Here is a 16,046-nt window from a genome sequence, read left to right as displayed (position 1 = left end):
AGGGAGATCCTTCCAGGCTTCTGGTGCTCCTGCTAAAGAAGGGAGAGTACAAGAAGTGAGGAGGGTAGATTATACACAGAGGCAGTCTATGCTTCTATTTCCCTCCCTCATCATGGGAGGAGGGAATGGCTCACACATGGGGGGTGGATTATGAAAATCAATAATTCATGAGTGTTGATAAGTGTCAGAAAAGTATTTATTCATATTCATTCCCTGAAAGTCACATTCTCCATGTGTTCTTGCTTGTCTTTCAACGATGGCATCGGTCAGGTAGACTCAGCAAGAAATAGCAAGGTTTTAGCCAAATGCTGTGGAGGGAGAGAGTTTCATTTAACTTCATTTTTCCAGCCAGGGCTGGCTCCAAAGCTAGTTTTTCTTGCTAGGTTATTTGCCACATGAAAAGCAAATTCCCAGAGGTTTCTGAGATTGCCGAGATCCATGCAAGATGACTGCTCCCACCCACCCGCCCACCCACCCACTAATAAGACATAATGCCGTCCTATTTTTGGTAACAATTAAAGGGCCTCCCGGTGCAAGCAGAAAGCTGTTTATTTTCTGTTACATCACTTCACTTTGCCTTCGAAGGCTGGTCTGTGCTCAGTGTTTTCGTGGTGATGCAAGACGGCTCTCTCCTCCAGCAGTTGGATCCCTCCCATCTCGCAGCACCTCACAGGTCTCTTCCCCGAGCAGTGCATTGCTGGAGCGAGGAGCAGCTCACGAATCAGCTGCAGGTCCCTGTTTTGAAAAGCAGAGATACAGAGGCAAAGGAAAAGGGTGGACTCCTATGTGACCTGGTCTTAGAGCAAGACAATCACCATCTGAATTCCAGAAGCCCTGTTCATGTTTGGGGATATTTTTTCGACTGCATGGAATCAGAGAGAAGCCAAAGGATGGGAAATGCCTGCATCCCCCTGAAAAGAATTGCTTATTTCCTATGTCTCTTATCTGCGCTTTTGCTGACTGAGGGGAAGAAACCAGCGAAGCCAAAATGCCCTGCCGTGTGTACTTGTACCAAAGATAATGCTTTATGTGAGAATGCCAGATCCATTCCACGCACCGTTCCTCCTGATGTTATCTCATTGTAAGGCCCGTAAGCATTTTGATATCTAATTTACGATTTAAAAATTCCAGCCGATGTATTTGGGGCTTTGTATGTATTGGTAGAAGGGCATGGAGAGAGAGATTCCTCTTGCATGCTTGGCCATTTGACAGTGCTAACATTTTGCTGCATTTAGAAATTTTGATTTTTTTCTTAGCTGCTACAGAACATGCTTAGAAACCCCCCACCCCTGAACATTATTATGAGAAACCTGTAGCAGATTCATCTCTCCTCCTTCTTCTGAGAAGGAACGGGATCGTACTTCATCAAATAGTGTCAAAATAGTGAACTGTTTTGCTAAACCGGATTAACATAAGGTTTGTTCTGTGTGTCTGTGTCTCTTTGTGTGTGTCTGTCCGTTTGTTTTTTTGGTTTTGCTTTCTTTCAGATCCTTTGTGAGATCTGGTTTTACTGAAATCTCAGAAGGCAGTTTTTTATTCACACCATCGCTGCAGCTCTTGTGAGAAATATTTATATCCTGACTATTTTTAATATAGCATGCATTTGGATAAGCCCTCTAGTAAAACCATCTCAATATTAATTTTGTCAAATGTGATTACATTTCTGCAGAGGAAAAGAATACCAGGAAAGTGAGAGGTAGATGGGTTTGTCTGCAACTTCACGACAACGGTGCAGGTTGATTCTTGCAATGGTACATTTGCTAACCTGTAATGCTATCTACTTTAATGGCTATTTATGAAGTTGTTGGAATGTTGCAACAATGAACTCAATTCCATTCCACTATTTTACTTTCATTTTTGACTTGGGAACTTTGGTTATTTTGCCCTGGAGTTTTTGAATGAGTCAATACAGAGGCCAGCATAACATATGCACTCAAGATGTTGTCTCCCGGGGATGTGGGGCAGGCTGCGCCCCTGTATGATTTACCATGTGGGAAAAAAAACCTGGGTTCTTTCTAGGTAATTCCTTAAAATACTTATTCTCAAGAGACTGTTTTCTAATCTCATCTAATTTATAGCTAGTCCCCTTACAAGGAGGGAAAGAAAATATTAATATAGGATAGTGCAAACGATTAATCTTTGCTGTGTGTTTTGAGTTAGCCATGAGGGAACCACATATTCAGTCTATGTCTCAAAATACTCAAAAAATAATATTTGACTAAGAAATCAGATCTCTCCACAGGCATAGTGTCACACACATAATTTGTTCTGATGTGTAATGTTTGGCAGTTGGTGGGCTGGTTCTTAGAGCAGGACCACGTGGGGGTCAAGAGGTCTCCCGGTACTCGGGTGTCAGGCAACAGATTGCTCTTGTAGTTACTCGGGTCCAGGAGGGAATTAGCCAATTGTCATTCAACTGAGTTTTGGTTATCTTAACTGCATGATTCAGGACCCAAGTTTTTTGCTTGTTTGTTTTTTGTTTTGTTTTCTTGCCTTAATTGGCCGTTATGGCTGTTGGAGATTATATACACACAGAGGCAAACAGCATGGATTCGAAATGGGAGAGACCCGTGTGTAAACCTCACCCCACCAGTCACTAGAAACTAGACATGTAACCTTGTGCAAATGACTAAATCTCTCTGAGCCTCAGTCTCCTCATCTGTAAAATGGAGGTGATAACACATTGAAGGGTTGTTATCAGAAATAAATAAGATTTTAGTAGACAAGATGCTTGGCATAAGGTATGACAAACGGTTACACATTTTGCAAATGGTAGAGTTTTAAATTTTTACAGAAAGCTCAAAAAGCATTTAATCGATTGTTCTGTCTATATGTAATCCCAAAACTGGTTTAACTATTTCATTGAATTCACAAACCTGATCAGGTGTTTTGACATTATGTAACAATGTTGGCTAATGTCCTTCTACTAGCTAATGTCTTTGAGTGATTAACAATTGAGTAGAATATTCCTAAGCGATTTATCTGTTTGATTGATGGCTAATGGTGTGATTTGGGGGAAGTGTTAGCACTTCAAACAAATCTGAAAAACATAGTCTTTAGCAGGTAAAGCAGTGAACTCTCCAGTGCTAAGATCCTTCCATAGGATAAGAATTGGTTGTATCTGAGAAAGTGATAAATTGTGCTTATGTTGTTCGTTTGTTAAGTAAATAAATGGCTCATTTAAAAAGCATCCTTTTGATGAGCTAAGCCGCCTCTCTCTCCCCAAGGATAGTTAACTAGATCAGTCCTTGAAATTCAAGAAGTGTCAGTCGACACATACTACTTATATTCCAACACTAGATGATTAGCTGTGACACAGAGAGTCTGGACTGATCAAGCTAACCCGTTAGCACATGTCCACTTTGTTATTGTTGGGTGGACCCAGCCTTGGCAAGCACAGATGCTGGACAACGCTATAGAAATAGTTACCGGCTGCTGCAGAGCAATGTGATTACACGTATTTAGAATCGCAGAGGGAAGCCAAGGAGCTGGTTTTTAAATAGCCACACTGAGTGTGTGCCATGCCCCTATGTCCCATGCTCTGAGTTCCTATGGAACATTCCAGGCCTTATTTCTAAAAGCAGTTCAGATTTCAGAAATAACAAAAGGACGAGTAATTCTTGCCCTGCATGTCCTTACTTAAGTCACATTGGTAACCTCAATATGGCAGACTTGTGCCAGAGCTGACGTTGCTCAAAATTTTCAGGAGTCAAAGTTTGTCTCTAATCTCCAGGGCCCTGTCTCCTAAAGATTTTGCTCCCCATTCTTTCTGCCCAATGTTCTCTGCTTCCTCCTGTCCTCAGGAAAGGATCTAATAAGCTCATTTTCACTGAGGAGGAAATAAATGATAAGGCTGCAAATATAAACTGTGCCATAGTCATAACAGTGGTGGGAATGGATGGTTCACAGACAAAAAGAGTTCTTCCGTGGGACGGCCATCCAGTGCCCTGAAAACCCAACATGGGCTGCCAACCCCTCATTGGAATATGACGACCAAGGGGCCTGAATTTGCCTTTATATGACTTTTGCCTCAGGCCAGGCCTGGATCACACCAGCCATTGCTTGGGGTTTGCAAGGTGTTCTAACGAGATTTGAGACCACGGATTACCAAACTGATCTGTCATATCCTGTGAAGAGAGAAACTTCAGAATCAATCCTGCTTGGTCTATGTACAAAGGCAGTTGGTTTCTTGCTCTGTTGTTGAAAAGAGAAAAGAAACGACCCATTCCGATCATCCACCCTAAAAATCTGATAATTTCATTATGGCCCCAAATGGTTTTTCAGACCTTCTGCAGAGGCATGATGAGAAGTACTTTTTGAAATGTCAGCCTAGGGTACTGAGGAAAACAGTTGCAATGCCTCCTTATGTTACACACAGTGTTTTGGGGGAAAAGATCCTGGTAGGCTGTGTCTGGCAGTGTGTGTTGGAGAGCAAGAAAAACAAAGCCCACACTCTGTAGAGGGAGGAGTAAAAGAATAAAATTGTCCAATAAAAATTCATCAGATTAGTGGTACAAAACATATTTTTAAAAAAATATCTCACTTATGGTTTTAGACAACAACAAAACCTTTTCCAAGAAAATGCAATTTCATTCATGTTTTCCATAGGACCTGTTATGAAACAACCAATGAGAGAGATTGATTCATTCGATTCATTCTGGTTTGCTTTTGGTGATGGGGCGTGGCGCTTGTGAATGTAATTTACAGAAATGTGTTTTCACACATTACAGCCCTATTCTTCCCACTGCAGACAGGAATTAACAATGACACAGGCTCATTGCAGAATTAAATTCAAATTTAAGAGTGTAAAATGTGGCCCCGTTGCCATTTGTTTATAAAATTTTTAATAAACTAAATCCCTCCAACTCTCTTAGGAGAGTTCTATTTGCAGCGAGTAAATTACAGTGTTGGTTTTAGTACCATGCTGAAAAAAGAGAAATCTATATATAAGAACTCAATGTGGCCAGAAAATAAATTCTATTTATTCCAATGAAATTCGGTCTTGTTTGAAGCGATGGAATAGATCCCTCTGGGGGGAATATGTCATTATGTCTTTTATTAATCCACAGTCAACATAAACATACATAGTTCACAAGAAATCAATAACTAAAAACAAGTTGCAAAGCAAATAGCATGAACAAGGTAAATATTAAATCCATCTTTACAGAGCTTTTACTGTTTAGTCTTTCAAAATGTTATCTGTCTAGGAAAAAATACTCCTGGCTTATCTTACCTTTACAATGATCGGCATCTTTTTTCTGTTCTTCCTTATATTACAAGTGTAAGAAAAATTTAGCAACCCTCAATGCCTTTTCCAGCCAGACCCATTAGCTAAGAGGGCTTTTAGAGGAATTATTAGCTGGTTAGAAGTAACCATGTTTTGGTTTGTGGCCAGCTGATGCCCCCACAATGGACTGAGAAGTAAAAACTTCAGTCATCTAGGCTGTTTTGTCTAAAATTGACCCAATGACCCATAGCTCTGATTTTAACTTTTTAATTTATTTTTGTAACTATGCAAACCAATCATGTACAACAACGTTTTCTCCGAAAGCATATTTCATCCTCTCAATTATCCAGGCAAGAAACTTAAGAATTACCTGCCCCTTCTCCCTCACTGTCCACTTCCAACTAGACAAGTACCCTGTCAAACGGCATGAGATTCTGCCACCTCCTCTTCACCCCGGGGCCAAGGCCCTCACTCAGGCTGCAATCACTGTTTCACAGGCTGCTGTGGGAGCTTCTGCACTGGTCTTCCTGCTTCCAGTTCCCATCCTGCCCACCTCCATTAGTGCCACCATCCCGAAACACAGATCTCATCATGGCAGCCTTGTGCTGGAAGCCTTTAATGGCTCCCTAGAAAGAAAGAAAATCTGAAAATCTGAGTTGGTATTAATAGAATTTGACTATTTGTTGGGGGCCATCTCTCACAGTATTGATACCACAAACACACACACACACACCCCTCCCAAGCTCCGTCCACACCAGATTGAAGTACCTCATTCCCTGACCTCTGTCTGCTTAGCCTCCATAGACTTTTCTGATGTCTCTAGTACTTTCTGCCATTTATTAGAGCTATCTGTGCTTGTGTCTGCCCCATGTGTCTCATAGAGGGTCATCAATAGCCAAGGTCCTAGAGAACAGCCTGGATGTTTAGGCCTGGACGTTGCTTACTATCTATTTTGTCAAATTCAACTCATATTTTCGTAGACTTTATACTAAAGACTCCTATTTTACTATCAGTAGATAGTCCTGGTCATATTCACACTCTTTCTTATGGTGGGTAGACCCTATCAGATTTCACATGAACTAATAGTGTGGAGGTCTAGAAAGTGAGCTGAACCCAAAAAAATATGAGGAGATATTTGTTCATGACATTATGACTTCAAACTTCTTCCACAGAGATTTCCAGTGTTCTGGAACTTAAATGGCAAAGCATCCAAACCCTTTCCTTAGACCCATTGCCTGAATCTCTTTTGTCCCACTCTAACTTCCTCTTGGTCTTTGATGTGTAAAAAATCATATTTAGGCTCTTAGGTTCTTCATTTGACTATGGAGGCTGACTAATCTCTCTCTCTCTTTTGTGAAGGATAGAATTTCTCTTTTATCTAGTCATATCCCTTTATCCGAAGGGAAATGTTGGTTAAGTATTATTAAGATGAAAAAAATTAGTTAACACAAAGATAATTTCCTTTTTGACTTATGTATATTTGCTTAGCTAACACGAGTGTTTATTCATTGTGCAGCTGCAAGCAGTAACAAAATGAAAGCAAAAGCCTCCCATTTCAGCAAACACGTTTTGGGGTTCTACTGTGCAGCAGGCACAGCGCTGGGCTTTGTGAGGGACACAGAGATGAGTGACATCTCTCCTTCCCTGCCCTGATATGGCAGTTCCAAGCTGGTGGTGATGCCTTAAAAGGTAAATTATATTTTGCCCACATTTGAATGTATCGTGAGGTAGTCTTGATACGCTTTCTCGTTTTGTTCAAAATGGTATTTGGTTGCTTGGTGATGGTGGTGATGCTTGCCAATTGTTGATCCCGCGGCTGATATAAGCCACAAAGTGATTGCAAGGGCTTTACAGTGACAGCTGTGATATTGAAATGGCTATCCCTGGTGAGCTGGCAATGAGGCAAGTAGCAAAGAGCACAGATTTTGTGGTCAGATAAACGCGGGTTCAAATCCCCACTCTGCGGCTGACTGTAATGTTGTGTGATTGGGGGTAAGTTTAATCAAGCCTCGTTATCTGCATCTGTAAAATGGGAAATAGCCATCGTACCTATTGCACAGGATCACAGTAAGGATTAAGGGAAACAACACATGTAAAGCACTTGGCACAGTTCCTGAACTCAATAAACAGTAGCTTTTATTATAGTATCTGAAAATCACTTTAACTTGAACGACCGCAACGTCAGCTTAGCATCCGATTGTATAAACTGGGTTTTCCTACAATCCCAGCTTTAAAATTCTATTGTTCTACACACAGGCCTCCATCGGAACCTGCCAAGAAATCTTTCCTTCAAACGTTTCTCACATGAAACGTGAACTATTTACCTTTCCAGGAGGTGAGGGGAAGAAAGGAAGCACAACCCTCTTACTTCTTCCTCATGAAAAAAACAACTGGCACCACACTTTGTAAAACGTGTCAGATTTTGTTTAAGACAACTAACGTTGACAAGTCTTCAGATGAGTGATGCTGTGGTAGGATGGAAAGAGGCCTGAAACTAGAAGTCAGAAGACATGGAACTGAAATCCAGTTCAGCCACTAAGAGGCTATGTGATCTTGGGTTGGTCACAAAATGTCCCTGGGTCTCAGATTTTAAAACACTAGAGGTGGATTAAATTGTGGTTCTCAAGCTCAAATGACAATGGGAGTTGGGGTGATAAGGTAAATGAAGGAAACAGTTGCGTATAAGACAATAGGGAGTGGTAGTGACTAGGGTAAACTAGATAAGACATGTCTCACCTAAAAATGACATCCTCAGCTCCAACTGATTATTGCTGATGAGAATGTGGTACATGAATATGGGGCAATATTTTCCTAATTTTCAGAAGAAGGCCGAAACCTGGAAGCAGATTTTTAAACAGGGTAAAGACCAAACAGGGGCCGGCCCCGTGGCTGAGTGGTTAAATTTGCACACTCTGCTTCAGCAGCCCAGGGTTTCACTGGTTCGACTCCTGGGCACCGCTCATCAGGCCATGCTGAGGAGGCATCCCATATGCCACAACTAGAAGGACCCACAACTGAAGGTGCACAACTATGTACCAGGGGGCTTTGGGAGAAAAAGGAAAAATAAAAAAATCTTAAAAAAAGATTGAACAAAACATAAATTGGCATTTTCAGACCTTCACATGCAATTAATTAAGGTCTTTTCCTAGCCTAAAAATTCTATTGTATTGTATTCTATAATTAGAGTTAGTTTACATTAATATAATAAAGAAAATGGTCTTGCTAAAAAAAATGGACAAAATTTATTGCATCGTCTAACAAATCAGTATATTAGATTGTTAATTGAAAAAGCCTCATAATATGGAATTGGTTATTGTAAAGCTATTATTAAAATAATAATGTAATTCCCAATTTCCCAGGCAGGTCCAATGGGACTTTATCGGGACTTTATCATGACCTCCCCATGGTGACTGATCGTAAAACGGTGTTTCAGTATACTTCCCATGGGACAAGGATTGGAAAGAAATTGTTGGGCTCATTTACATGGCAAGGTGGCAAGTATTTGCCTATGTAAAGTGTGATTAAAAAACAATGAACCTTTTTTAAAAAAAATAAACAGACTAGAATTCATATGTACAAGAAACCCTTAACTTGCAGAGAATTCCTCATAGGTGTTCATAGGTTTTTCCCAGCTGTGCTTCCATGGCTAAACATTTCTAGATCCTTCTTTGAGGATTGCCCTCACTGCCAGTTTGGAAGCCATGCAATAAAACCAGGCAAAGTTTTCTTAGGAGGCATTTGTCATTTTTGTATTGCCTGATGCTAAGCACTTTATATAGCTCATTTTTTATTTCATCAGCACAATAACCCTGTGAGGGTTTGATTAGCTCCATTTTGCAGACGACGCCCTGAGTCCTAGAAGGGTTAGGTAACTTCCTCAATGTCCTACCCCTCATAAGTGGCAGAGTCAAGGTTTAAACCCACGTCCTCACTTTAACCACTTCTGTCGACTTCCTCTTGAACAGGAATCACTGGGCTTGACTTTGCATGGTTTTGTTCCCAAAATCAAATGCCCTCTCAAAGGGTCAACCTTTGCCATTAATGAGGGTATTCAGGGGACTGTGTCCTGCTTCCTGGAGACAATGACTGAAAAGGAGTTTCAAAAGCCCTTTGAAAGAGCGGCAGCGTTGCTGGCAAGAACATCTAGTTTCCCTAGGATTTGGCTCTCATTTGTATGTATAAGCTCTGGTCGCCTTGCCTTAAAAGAGAGAGAGAGAGAAAAGAAAAGAGCAAAAGAAAAAGAGCTTATTTACTTTAAAGTTACACCTTACAGCAAAGTTTTCTAAACTTGCGTCCTGTGAAACCGTTGTCCTGAAAGAAAAGGGTTCTTTGCTCAAATAAATTTGGGAAACTGCACATTCTCTCCCCGCTTGGCTGTTCACAATGCACTTGGGCTTAGAAAAGCTTCCGGAATTATTTCATGTTGTTTCACCTTTCTTAACATTCCCATAGAACATTGGTCCTATGGACCATACTTTGAGAAGCTATGCCTTTGGTATCCGTTTGATTTACTAGCTTAATTATTTATGCCTCGCCTGTTCTAGAAAGGCCTGCTAGCAGAGCTTAGGCAGGTAAGAAGAATGCCGTCTTAAAGGACACAGTAAACCATCTATCTCCACATAAGGAGTAACTCAGACAACTTTGTTCGTGTGGACCCATTGAGTGTAAAATCTGGGACCAGGCCTATCCACCTGGTCAAGCAGTTGGCGCACACCATTTCTTTGGGGACCTCCCCGTGGATGCTCCATCTTTCAGGGACAGTAGATTGTTAATGGCAACCCATTCAACAGGAAGAAAGCCCCTGAGCTTAAGCTGACGCTCTCACTGTTTTTATCTGGAGCAGCTTCCCTCAAATCCATGTAGCTAAACCAGCATTTCTCTGGGTGTGCTCCTTGGAACATTCATTCTGTGTAAAGCTTAATGATAACAGGGTCCCGTTATCAATAAGATTAGGAGACCGCGTATTTAATTCCCTTTTGAAGAGACTCAGTTGACTTAAGAATAGAAAGATTTATGAAATTAAGAACCCCAATTAACTTCACGGATCCACTTTTCCCAAAGTTATTTGCCTTTTTGGTGCACGTAAAACCTCTCGACCCTATAAAGGCCTTGAATTCCAGGGAATACACTCTGGGAGCTCCTGGGCGAGGCTGTTCTCGATTTGCAGCAGATACTGGGCAGATCTGAGGGACTAAAAAGAGGAAGCATGGCCTTGCCCATGATCATTACCAGCCCCGAGGGGAAGACCATGTCTGAGCACAGAATCAATCGCAACTCGGCTGGTTACTGGCTTCAAATCACTTTACCTCTCACCTTGGTTTTCTTTATATTTTAAGTGGAGAATGTAAAACCTACATTATAGTGTTCATTTGAGGATTAAAATGAGTTAATAGATGGCAAGCTGCTAAAGATGAGGCTTGGCTCAGAATAGCTTTAGATAAAATTTGTCTCTTTTCCTTCGCGTTTTGCGAAGATGCAGACTGAATTTATAAATAACATCGGGGAGGTGGGCTGCTGACTAGTTACACTGACTCCTAGAAAGGAAAAGTTTTGACTATCCAGAGATAAGAAGTAATGGGCTACAAAACCAAAGGAGTGGGTCCAACTCAAATCTTTGCTAGCGTGCGTGCCAAGCATATTCCCAAGGGAGTCTCTGAAAATCTAAAACCTACATTCTACTCCTGGCCTTGCTGCTAACAAAAGATGTGACCTTGGGTAAGTCACTTAACTTCTGCAGCCCTCAGTTTCCTACATATCTCTCTGGGGTGCCCCCCATCTCAGATTTATGTGGAGCAAAGGTTAAGGTTATTCCCCATCCATCCAGATTAAGGAGGTAGTGGTCTGTTTAAGGATCAGCTGAATGACACTGAAAATGTTTTTCAAGGCTGAGAGTCAAAAAGAACTGTGAAATAACATGCTCATGTGTGAAGCTGCCCATTTTAATGCTTTCCTATCTTAAAAGCATTTAAAATAGTCAAATGTAAATTATTCATGGGGCAGGTGCACTTAGAATGTGTGCATTTAGCCAAAGTGAATCATCAGCCTATTATTAATTATCATTCAACCAGCCCTCTTCTTTTGGATGAAGGAGAATCTTAGTAACAACCAGAAGGTCTGAATCATTTAACCTAAGCTGCCTCTAAACAAGCTGGCCAGCCCCTCCAGCTCTGCCCCCAAACCTTCCAACAGCTATAATGTGTGCATCTTGCTCTCATTTACATACATATGCATATATAAACATACAGACACACATATGTATTTGTGTTTATACACACTGCCTATGGCTGCCTAATTCCCTGGACGATGTCTGTAACAGTTTTCTTGGGCAGGAGACAACCTTACTGGGCCTCAGTTTCCCTAGTAATAAAACTACAGTCCTTCCCTCGGTCTAACAGCTCTTCCAGCTCTGATATTTTATCTCTATGCTCTTTGCAGAAGCATTGGAGACATGCTCTTATACATTATCTCATGTAATTCTTAGAATCTTCCAAGGAGTCTTTTTGTTGTTATAATTCCTATTTTAACAGATGATGAAACAGATTCACCTACTTAATGCATCATGTACATAATAAGTGGCAGCTACAAGCTTAGAAACGAGATTCTCTATTCTATATCTAATCAGTGCCAACCAGGTGCTGGCTGCTCACTCTTCTTTATCCTCTATAGTCTTCACCGAGGGGGGATTGTATGGGAGAGCCCCCTAAATCATCTCCCCTTCCTAGCCAGGAGAATCCGCTCTGGGCTGGAAGACAGAATGCAGGCCACTCATGGGCCAAAGACGATTCTGATGGCAGTCAAGATGTCACAGGTGACTAGAGAGAGTCTGAAGTAGTGTGTCATTAGAGTCAGGGGACCATGGTGTGACCAGATGAGCAGTCTAGTTTGAGACAAGGGGAGATTTTCTCAGCAAGGTTACGCCTCCCATTCAGCTATCTGCAGATCTGCCTCCCCAGCACTTCCGTCTTGCCATGCAGAGCCCATGCCTACTGTCCCATGAATGAAGCTCACAGTGCTACAAGCACAGACTCATGCATCTTTCAAGCTGGAAGGGATCTAAAAAATTATCTAGTCTAGACCCTTCATTTGACAACATAGAGAGGAGAAGTGATGTGTTTGTTCAAGGCCATGCAAAGACCCAGGCTGCTGATTCCCTCTCCAGTGTGCTCTTTTTCTAGTCCCTAGAAAAGGTAAGGAGTCAGGGCAGGAAACCACTTCAGCAGCCCATGAGCCTTGGCGTCAACACATATGCCTACCCAGTCATTTCGCTCCTGTGGGCCCTCATCTCTGGCCTCTCAGCTGGACATTGAGCAGCCTTAGCCCTGACCTCCTTTTAATGTAGTTAGATCCTCATTATGTGATCCTCAGCTCCTTTCTTTACTTCTCTGTTTTGCTGACCCCAGAACTCTGAGCTCCACGCTAACCCTGTCGCCCACTTTTCTGCTCCTTTTGTATTAAATGCTACTGGTCCTAGCGTTTCAGTTCAGCTAGGAGCCCCCTAACAACTTTATGGCCTAGGTGTTAATTTATTGCTATAAAGAAATGTGACCCACCCCTACAGGCAGTTGGATGCAGGCCGTGGAAGGAGGAACTGGAGCTCAGGGCTAGCAGACATTTTACAGATCTCATCCTCTGATCCCAATGCAATATTAATCATAAAACTATGAAAGCTTTTTTAAAAAACCTATCATCAACACGCGTTTTTAAGAATACTATTCTAAATACTTGTTGAAATCAAATTTGCAATTTTAAGAGATTATTACCTATCAAAATTTACTGGATGCTTTACACAGAGGTAAAGTCATATTTCTAAATACTTTCATTTTAAATCAGAAAGAATAAAAACATACGAATTGAACATGAAAGTCAATAAATATCATAAGGAAATCAAGAGAAAACAAATAATAAATGCAAACAGATAAAATAATAAATTAGGTAGCAATGGAATAATAAATCCAAGATTTTTTACAAAAACCCAATAAAATAGCAGACATTTGGAGGGAGCAGCAATTATAAATGGGGAGAGCGTTAATTATTCAACAACAGGTTTCGGGTAAATCTGGGTAAATGTATAGGAAGGAATCAAGGCACTGTCTTGCCTCACGTATACATAAAAGTAAAAGTTGCATATAGATTGAAGAATCAAATATAAAAAAAAAATTTAAAGAGGGAAGGCATAGGTAATATTTCCTTGATCTCAAGAGAGGAAAGAACATTTTAAGAATTAAAGAAGAGCCAGACCTGATGGCCTAGTGGTTAAAGTTCAGCGTGCTTGGCTTTAGTGGCCAAAGTTCATTTCCTGGTTGTGGAACCACACCACTTGTCTGTCAGTAGCCATGCCGTGGTGGCAGCTCAAATAGAAGAACTAGAAGGACTTGCAACTAGGATACACAACCATGTACTGGAGCTTTGGGGAAAGGAAAAAAGAATTTTAAAGCAAAGAAAGAATACATAATGGAAGTTGATATATTTTGCTAAAAATATAAAATTTCTGTGTATTAAAAATCACAAATGGAAAGGCAAGTCACAATCAGCAGGGAAAAACTCTTTGCATCAAATAAGAGAGGAAAAGAATAGATAATGTCCTTAGTAAATAAAAAATACTTTGAAAGCAACAAAAATGGTCAAAGGACATGATTTCATAGAAAAAGAAATAAAAATGATAATACTAAATGTTGGTGTAGATATGGTAAAATACGCATTTCTATACTCAGAATTGAACATGTACTTGGATACAAGATAGCAGTAAAGAACTAGAGACTTAAAAACCATCTATAATCCAATAATGCTACTTTTAGAAATCTAGCCTAAGCCTGTCCTAAGGAAATAATTAGAGATATGAAAAAATACTTGCGTATGAAGATGCTTATGGTAGTGTGTATTATAGTGAAAATTGGAATCAACAGTAAAAGTTAAATCATGATATATCTATAACACAAAACTCACTCATCTGTTAAAATTATATATTAAAAATTTATTATCATGAGAAATTGTTCATGATAAAATAAGTACATGAAAAGGAGGACACCGAACAGTATAAAAATTATCCCAGTTTTGTAAATTTATATGTGTACATATCATACATGTGTTATGTATATGCATATAAATATCTTTGGGTAGTATGGTTATGGTGATCTTTATTTTCTTCTTTAAGCTTTTCTGTGTTTTCCAGGATTTCTACAAAGAGCATATAGTATTCATAAGCAGACTACACCAAACTGTATTCAAATTTTAAAAATTCTTTACTTGAAAAAAATACAGGTTGGCATGATCTTAATGTGACTTTGAGATTACTTATATTGATTAATTATTTCCTTAGAAAAGAGATTATTATTTAATTAGATTTCTTAAATCCATATGAGCTGAGCAGTGTTATTATGGTTGTCTGCCAGATTGTGGATATTGTGTCAATATGTGACCCAGGTCTTATACTGAGAGACTATCCAGTGTTTGAAAAAGAGTGGTAGACCAAGAGCCTTAGGCCTCATGACCTTGGGCAAAGCCTTTAACAGCCCTCTCGGCCTCAGTTTCCTTGCGTCAAAAAGATATTAACACCTGCTCTACCACTTTCACAGAGTTGTTCCAAAGACCAGATAAGCTCATTGAGCAGGAGTCTATGAAATGCAGGCTATTAGGAGGGAAGCAATCATCATTTTTAAAATGAGGTATTGCCTGCCTGGGATTGATAGTTGAGACGAACAGTCTTCATAAGTCTCCTTCTTGCTAGGGAAACATGCACTCTCTCAGTTGCAGAGGGAAAAAAATCCTCCCTAACCCTCCTACAGACCCTTTTTTTACTGAATTCGTGAGGCTGATGGCATAGCCCTTGTGGGGAGAGTACAGATAGGTCAAGGCACATCCCTGGGTCCACCTCCACCAAAATTCTAGGGAAAAATGCTTGGCTTTTTCCCTTCCTAAGAGTTGAGGAAGCGGCAGAGAACTTAAATGTTCCGGCAAGACCAGGGGCAGAGGGCAAATTCTATACTACCTCTGTACAAACCCATTTGCTGCTTGGCAAATCTACTGGGTCTGGATCTCTGATTTGTGGCTTAAGGCAACAAGTTCATTCTGATCGTACATTGATCCCCACCCACCCCTCCATGTGCTGCTATCCTGAAGACAGTTGCCAAATCCAAGTCATATTATTGCAGACTCTTGCTACCTGTAGTTACAGGGACAGGACAGTCCACAGCATCTCTATGTTCCAGAGCAACTGCTCCAGTCAGACCTGCTGCAGTGGAACAGAGGCCCCCCTCAGTCACCAAAGGTAAAGGGGGGCTATTGTAACTGACCGGAAAGCTTACCATATGCAGTCCTGCTGCATATAAGAGACACCTGGGGAGCTTTTAAATATCCTGATGTCCAGGCCACACTCCTGGTGCAAAATTTAACCAGAATCCCTGAGGGCGAGAACCAGGTATTAGTATTTTTACAGCTCCCCAGGTCATTCCAAGCACAACCAAGACTGAGAAGCACTGGCTTAGGATCCAGCACATATCCAAGCATCGTGGCGCTCCAGCCTGCACACCCAGGTCACTTTGTGAGGTCACTTTGTGAGAGAGTGCTGCTCTCTCTTAAGTGTGCCTCGCACACATTTTTGCCTGCCACAAATCTAACTCAACCCTAAGGCATCCTTCCTCCTTCAGCTCCTCTTGCTGACTGGCTCCGTCTCTGTTTGCCGATCCAAATACCCAGGAAGGCACTCATCTTTAGCCCAGCTCAACTCACCTTTTTGAACCAGGCTACTTGGGCCGTGGGATGCTGACTGACCTCAGGATCAGCCACTCTGGATGAGAACTGAGTCCTTTTTGCCTTCATAATC

At 41.0% G+C, this 16,046-nt stretch overlaps 1 protein-coding gene and 1 long non-coding RNA gene across 4 annotated transcripts in view; one reads left to right on the top strand and one right to left on the bottom strand.

Annotated features, from left to right (window-relative positions):
* The first annotated feature begins 536 nt into the window (after positions 1-536).
* The window catches only part of LGI1 (leucine rich glioma inactivated 1), a 37,022-nt gene continuing 21,512 nt past the window's right edge, over positions 537-16,046 (top strand). Inside the window, exons 1-2 of one of the 3 annotated variants that reach the window (XM_044753917.2) lie at positions 537-1,081; positions 1,488-1,559. In XM_044753917.2, coding sequence (XP_044609852.1) covers positions 615-1,081; positions 1,488-1,559 — 539 coding nt within the window. In that variant the 5' untranslated portion in view covers positions 537-614. The remainder of the gene's footprint in view (positions 1,082-1,487; positions 1,560-16,046) is intronic. The other 2 variants (XM_014862966.3, XM_070486952.1) reach the window with 2 other exon arrangements.
* The window catches only part of LOC139040396 (uncharacterized), a 37,868-nt gene continuing 37,773 nt past the window's right edge, over positions 15,952-16,046 (bottom strand). The window contains exon 3 of the long non-coding RNA XR_011494882.1: positions 15,952-16,045. This is a non-coding gene — a long non-coding RNA (uncharacterized lncRNA). The remainder of the gene's footprint in view (position 16,046) is intronic.

Source organism: Equus asinus, chromosome 2, assembly GCF_041296235.1.
Source record: "Equus asinus isolate D_3611 breed Donkey chromosome 2, EquAss-T2T_v2, whole genome shotgun sequence".
Taxonomy (NCBI): domain Eukaryota; kingdom Metazoa; phylum Chordata; class Mammalia; order Perissodactyla; family Equidae; genus Equus; species Equus asinus.
The sequence above is the reverse complement of the archived record's forward strand: the minus strand, read 5'-3'. Positions and strand labels throughout refer to the sequence as shown.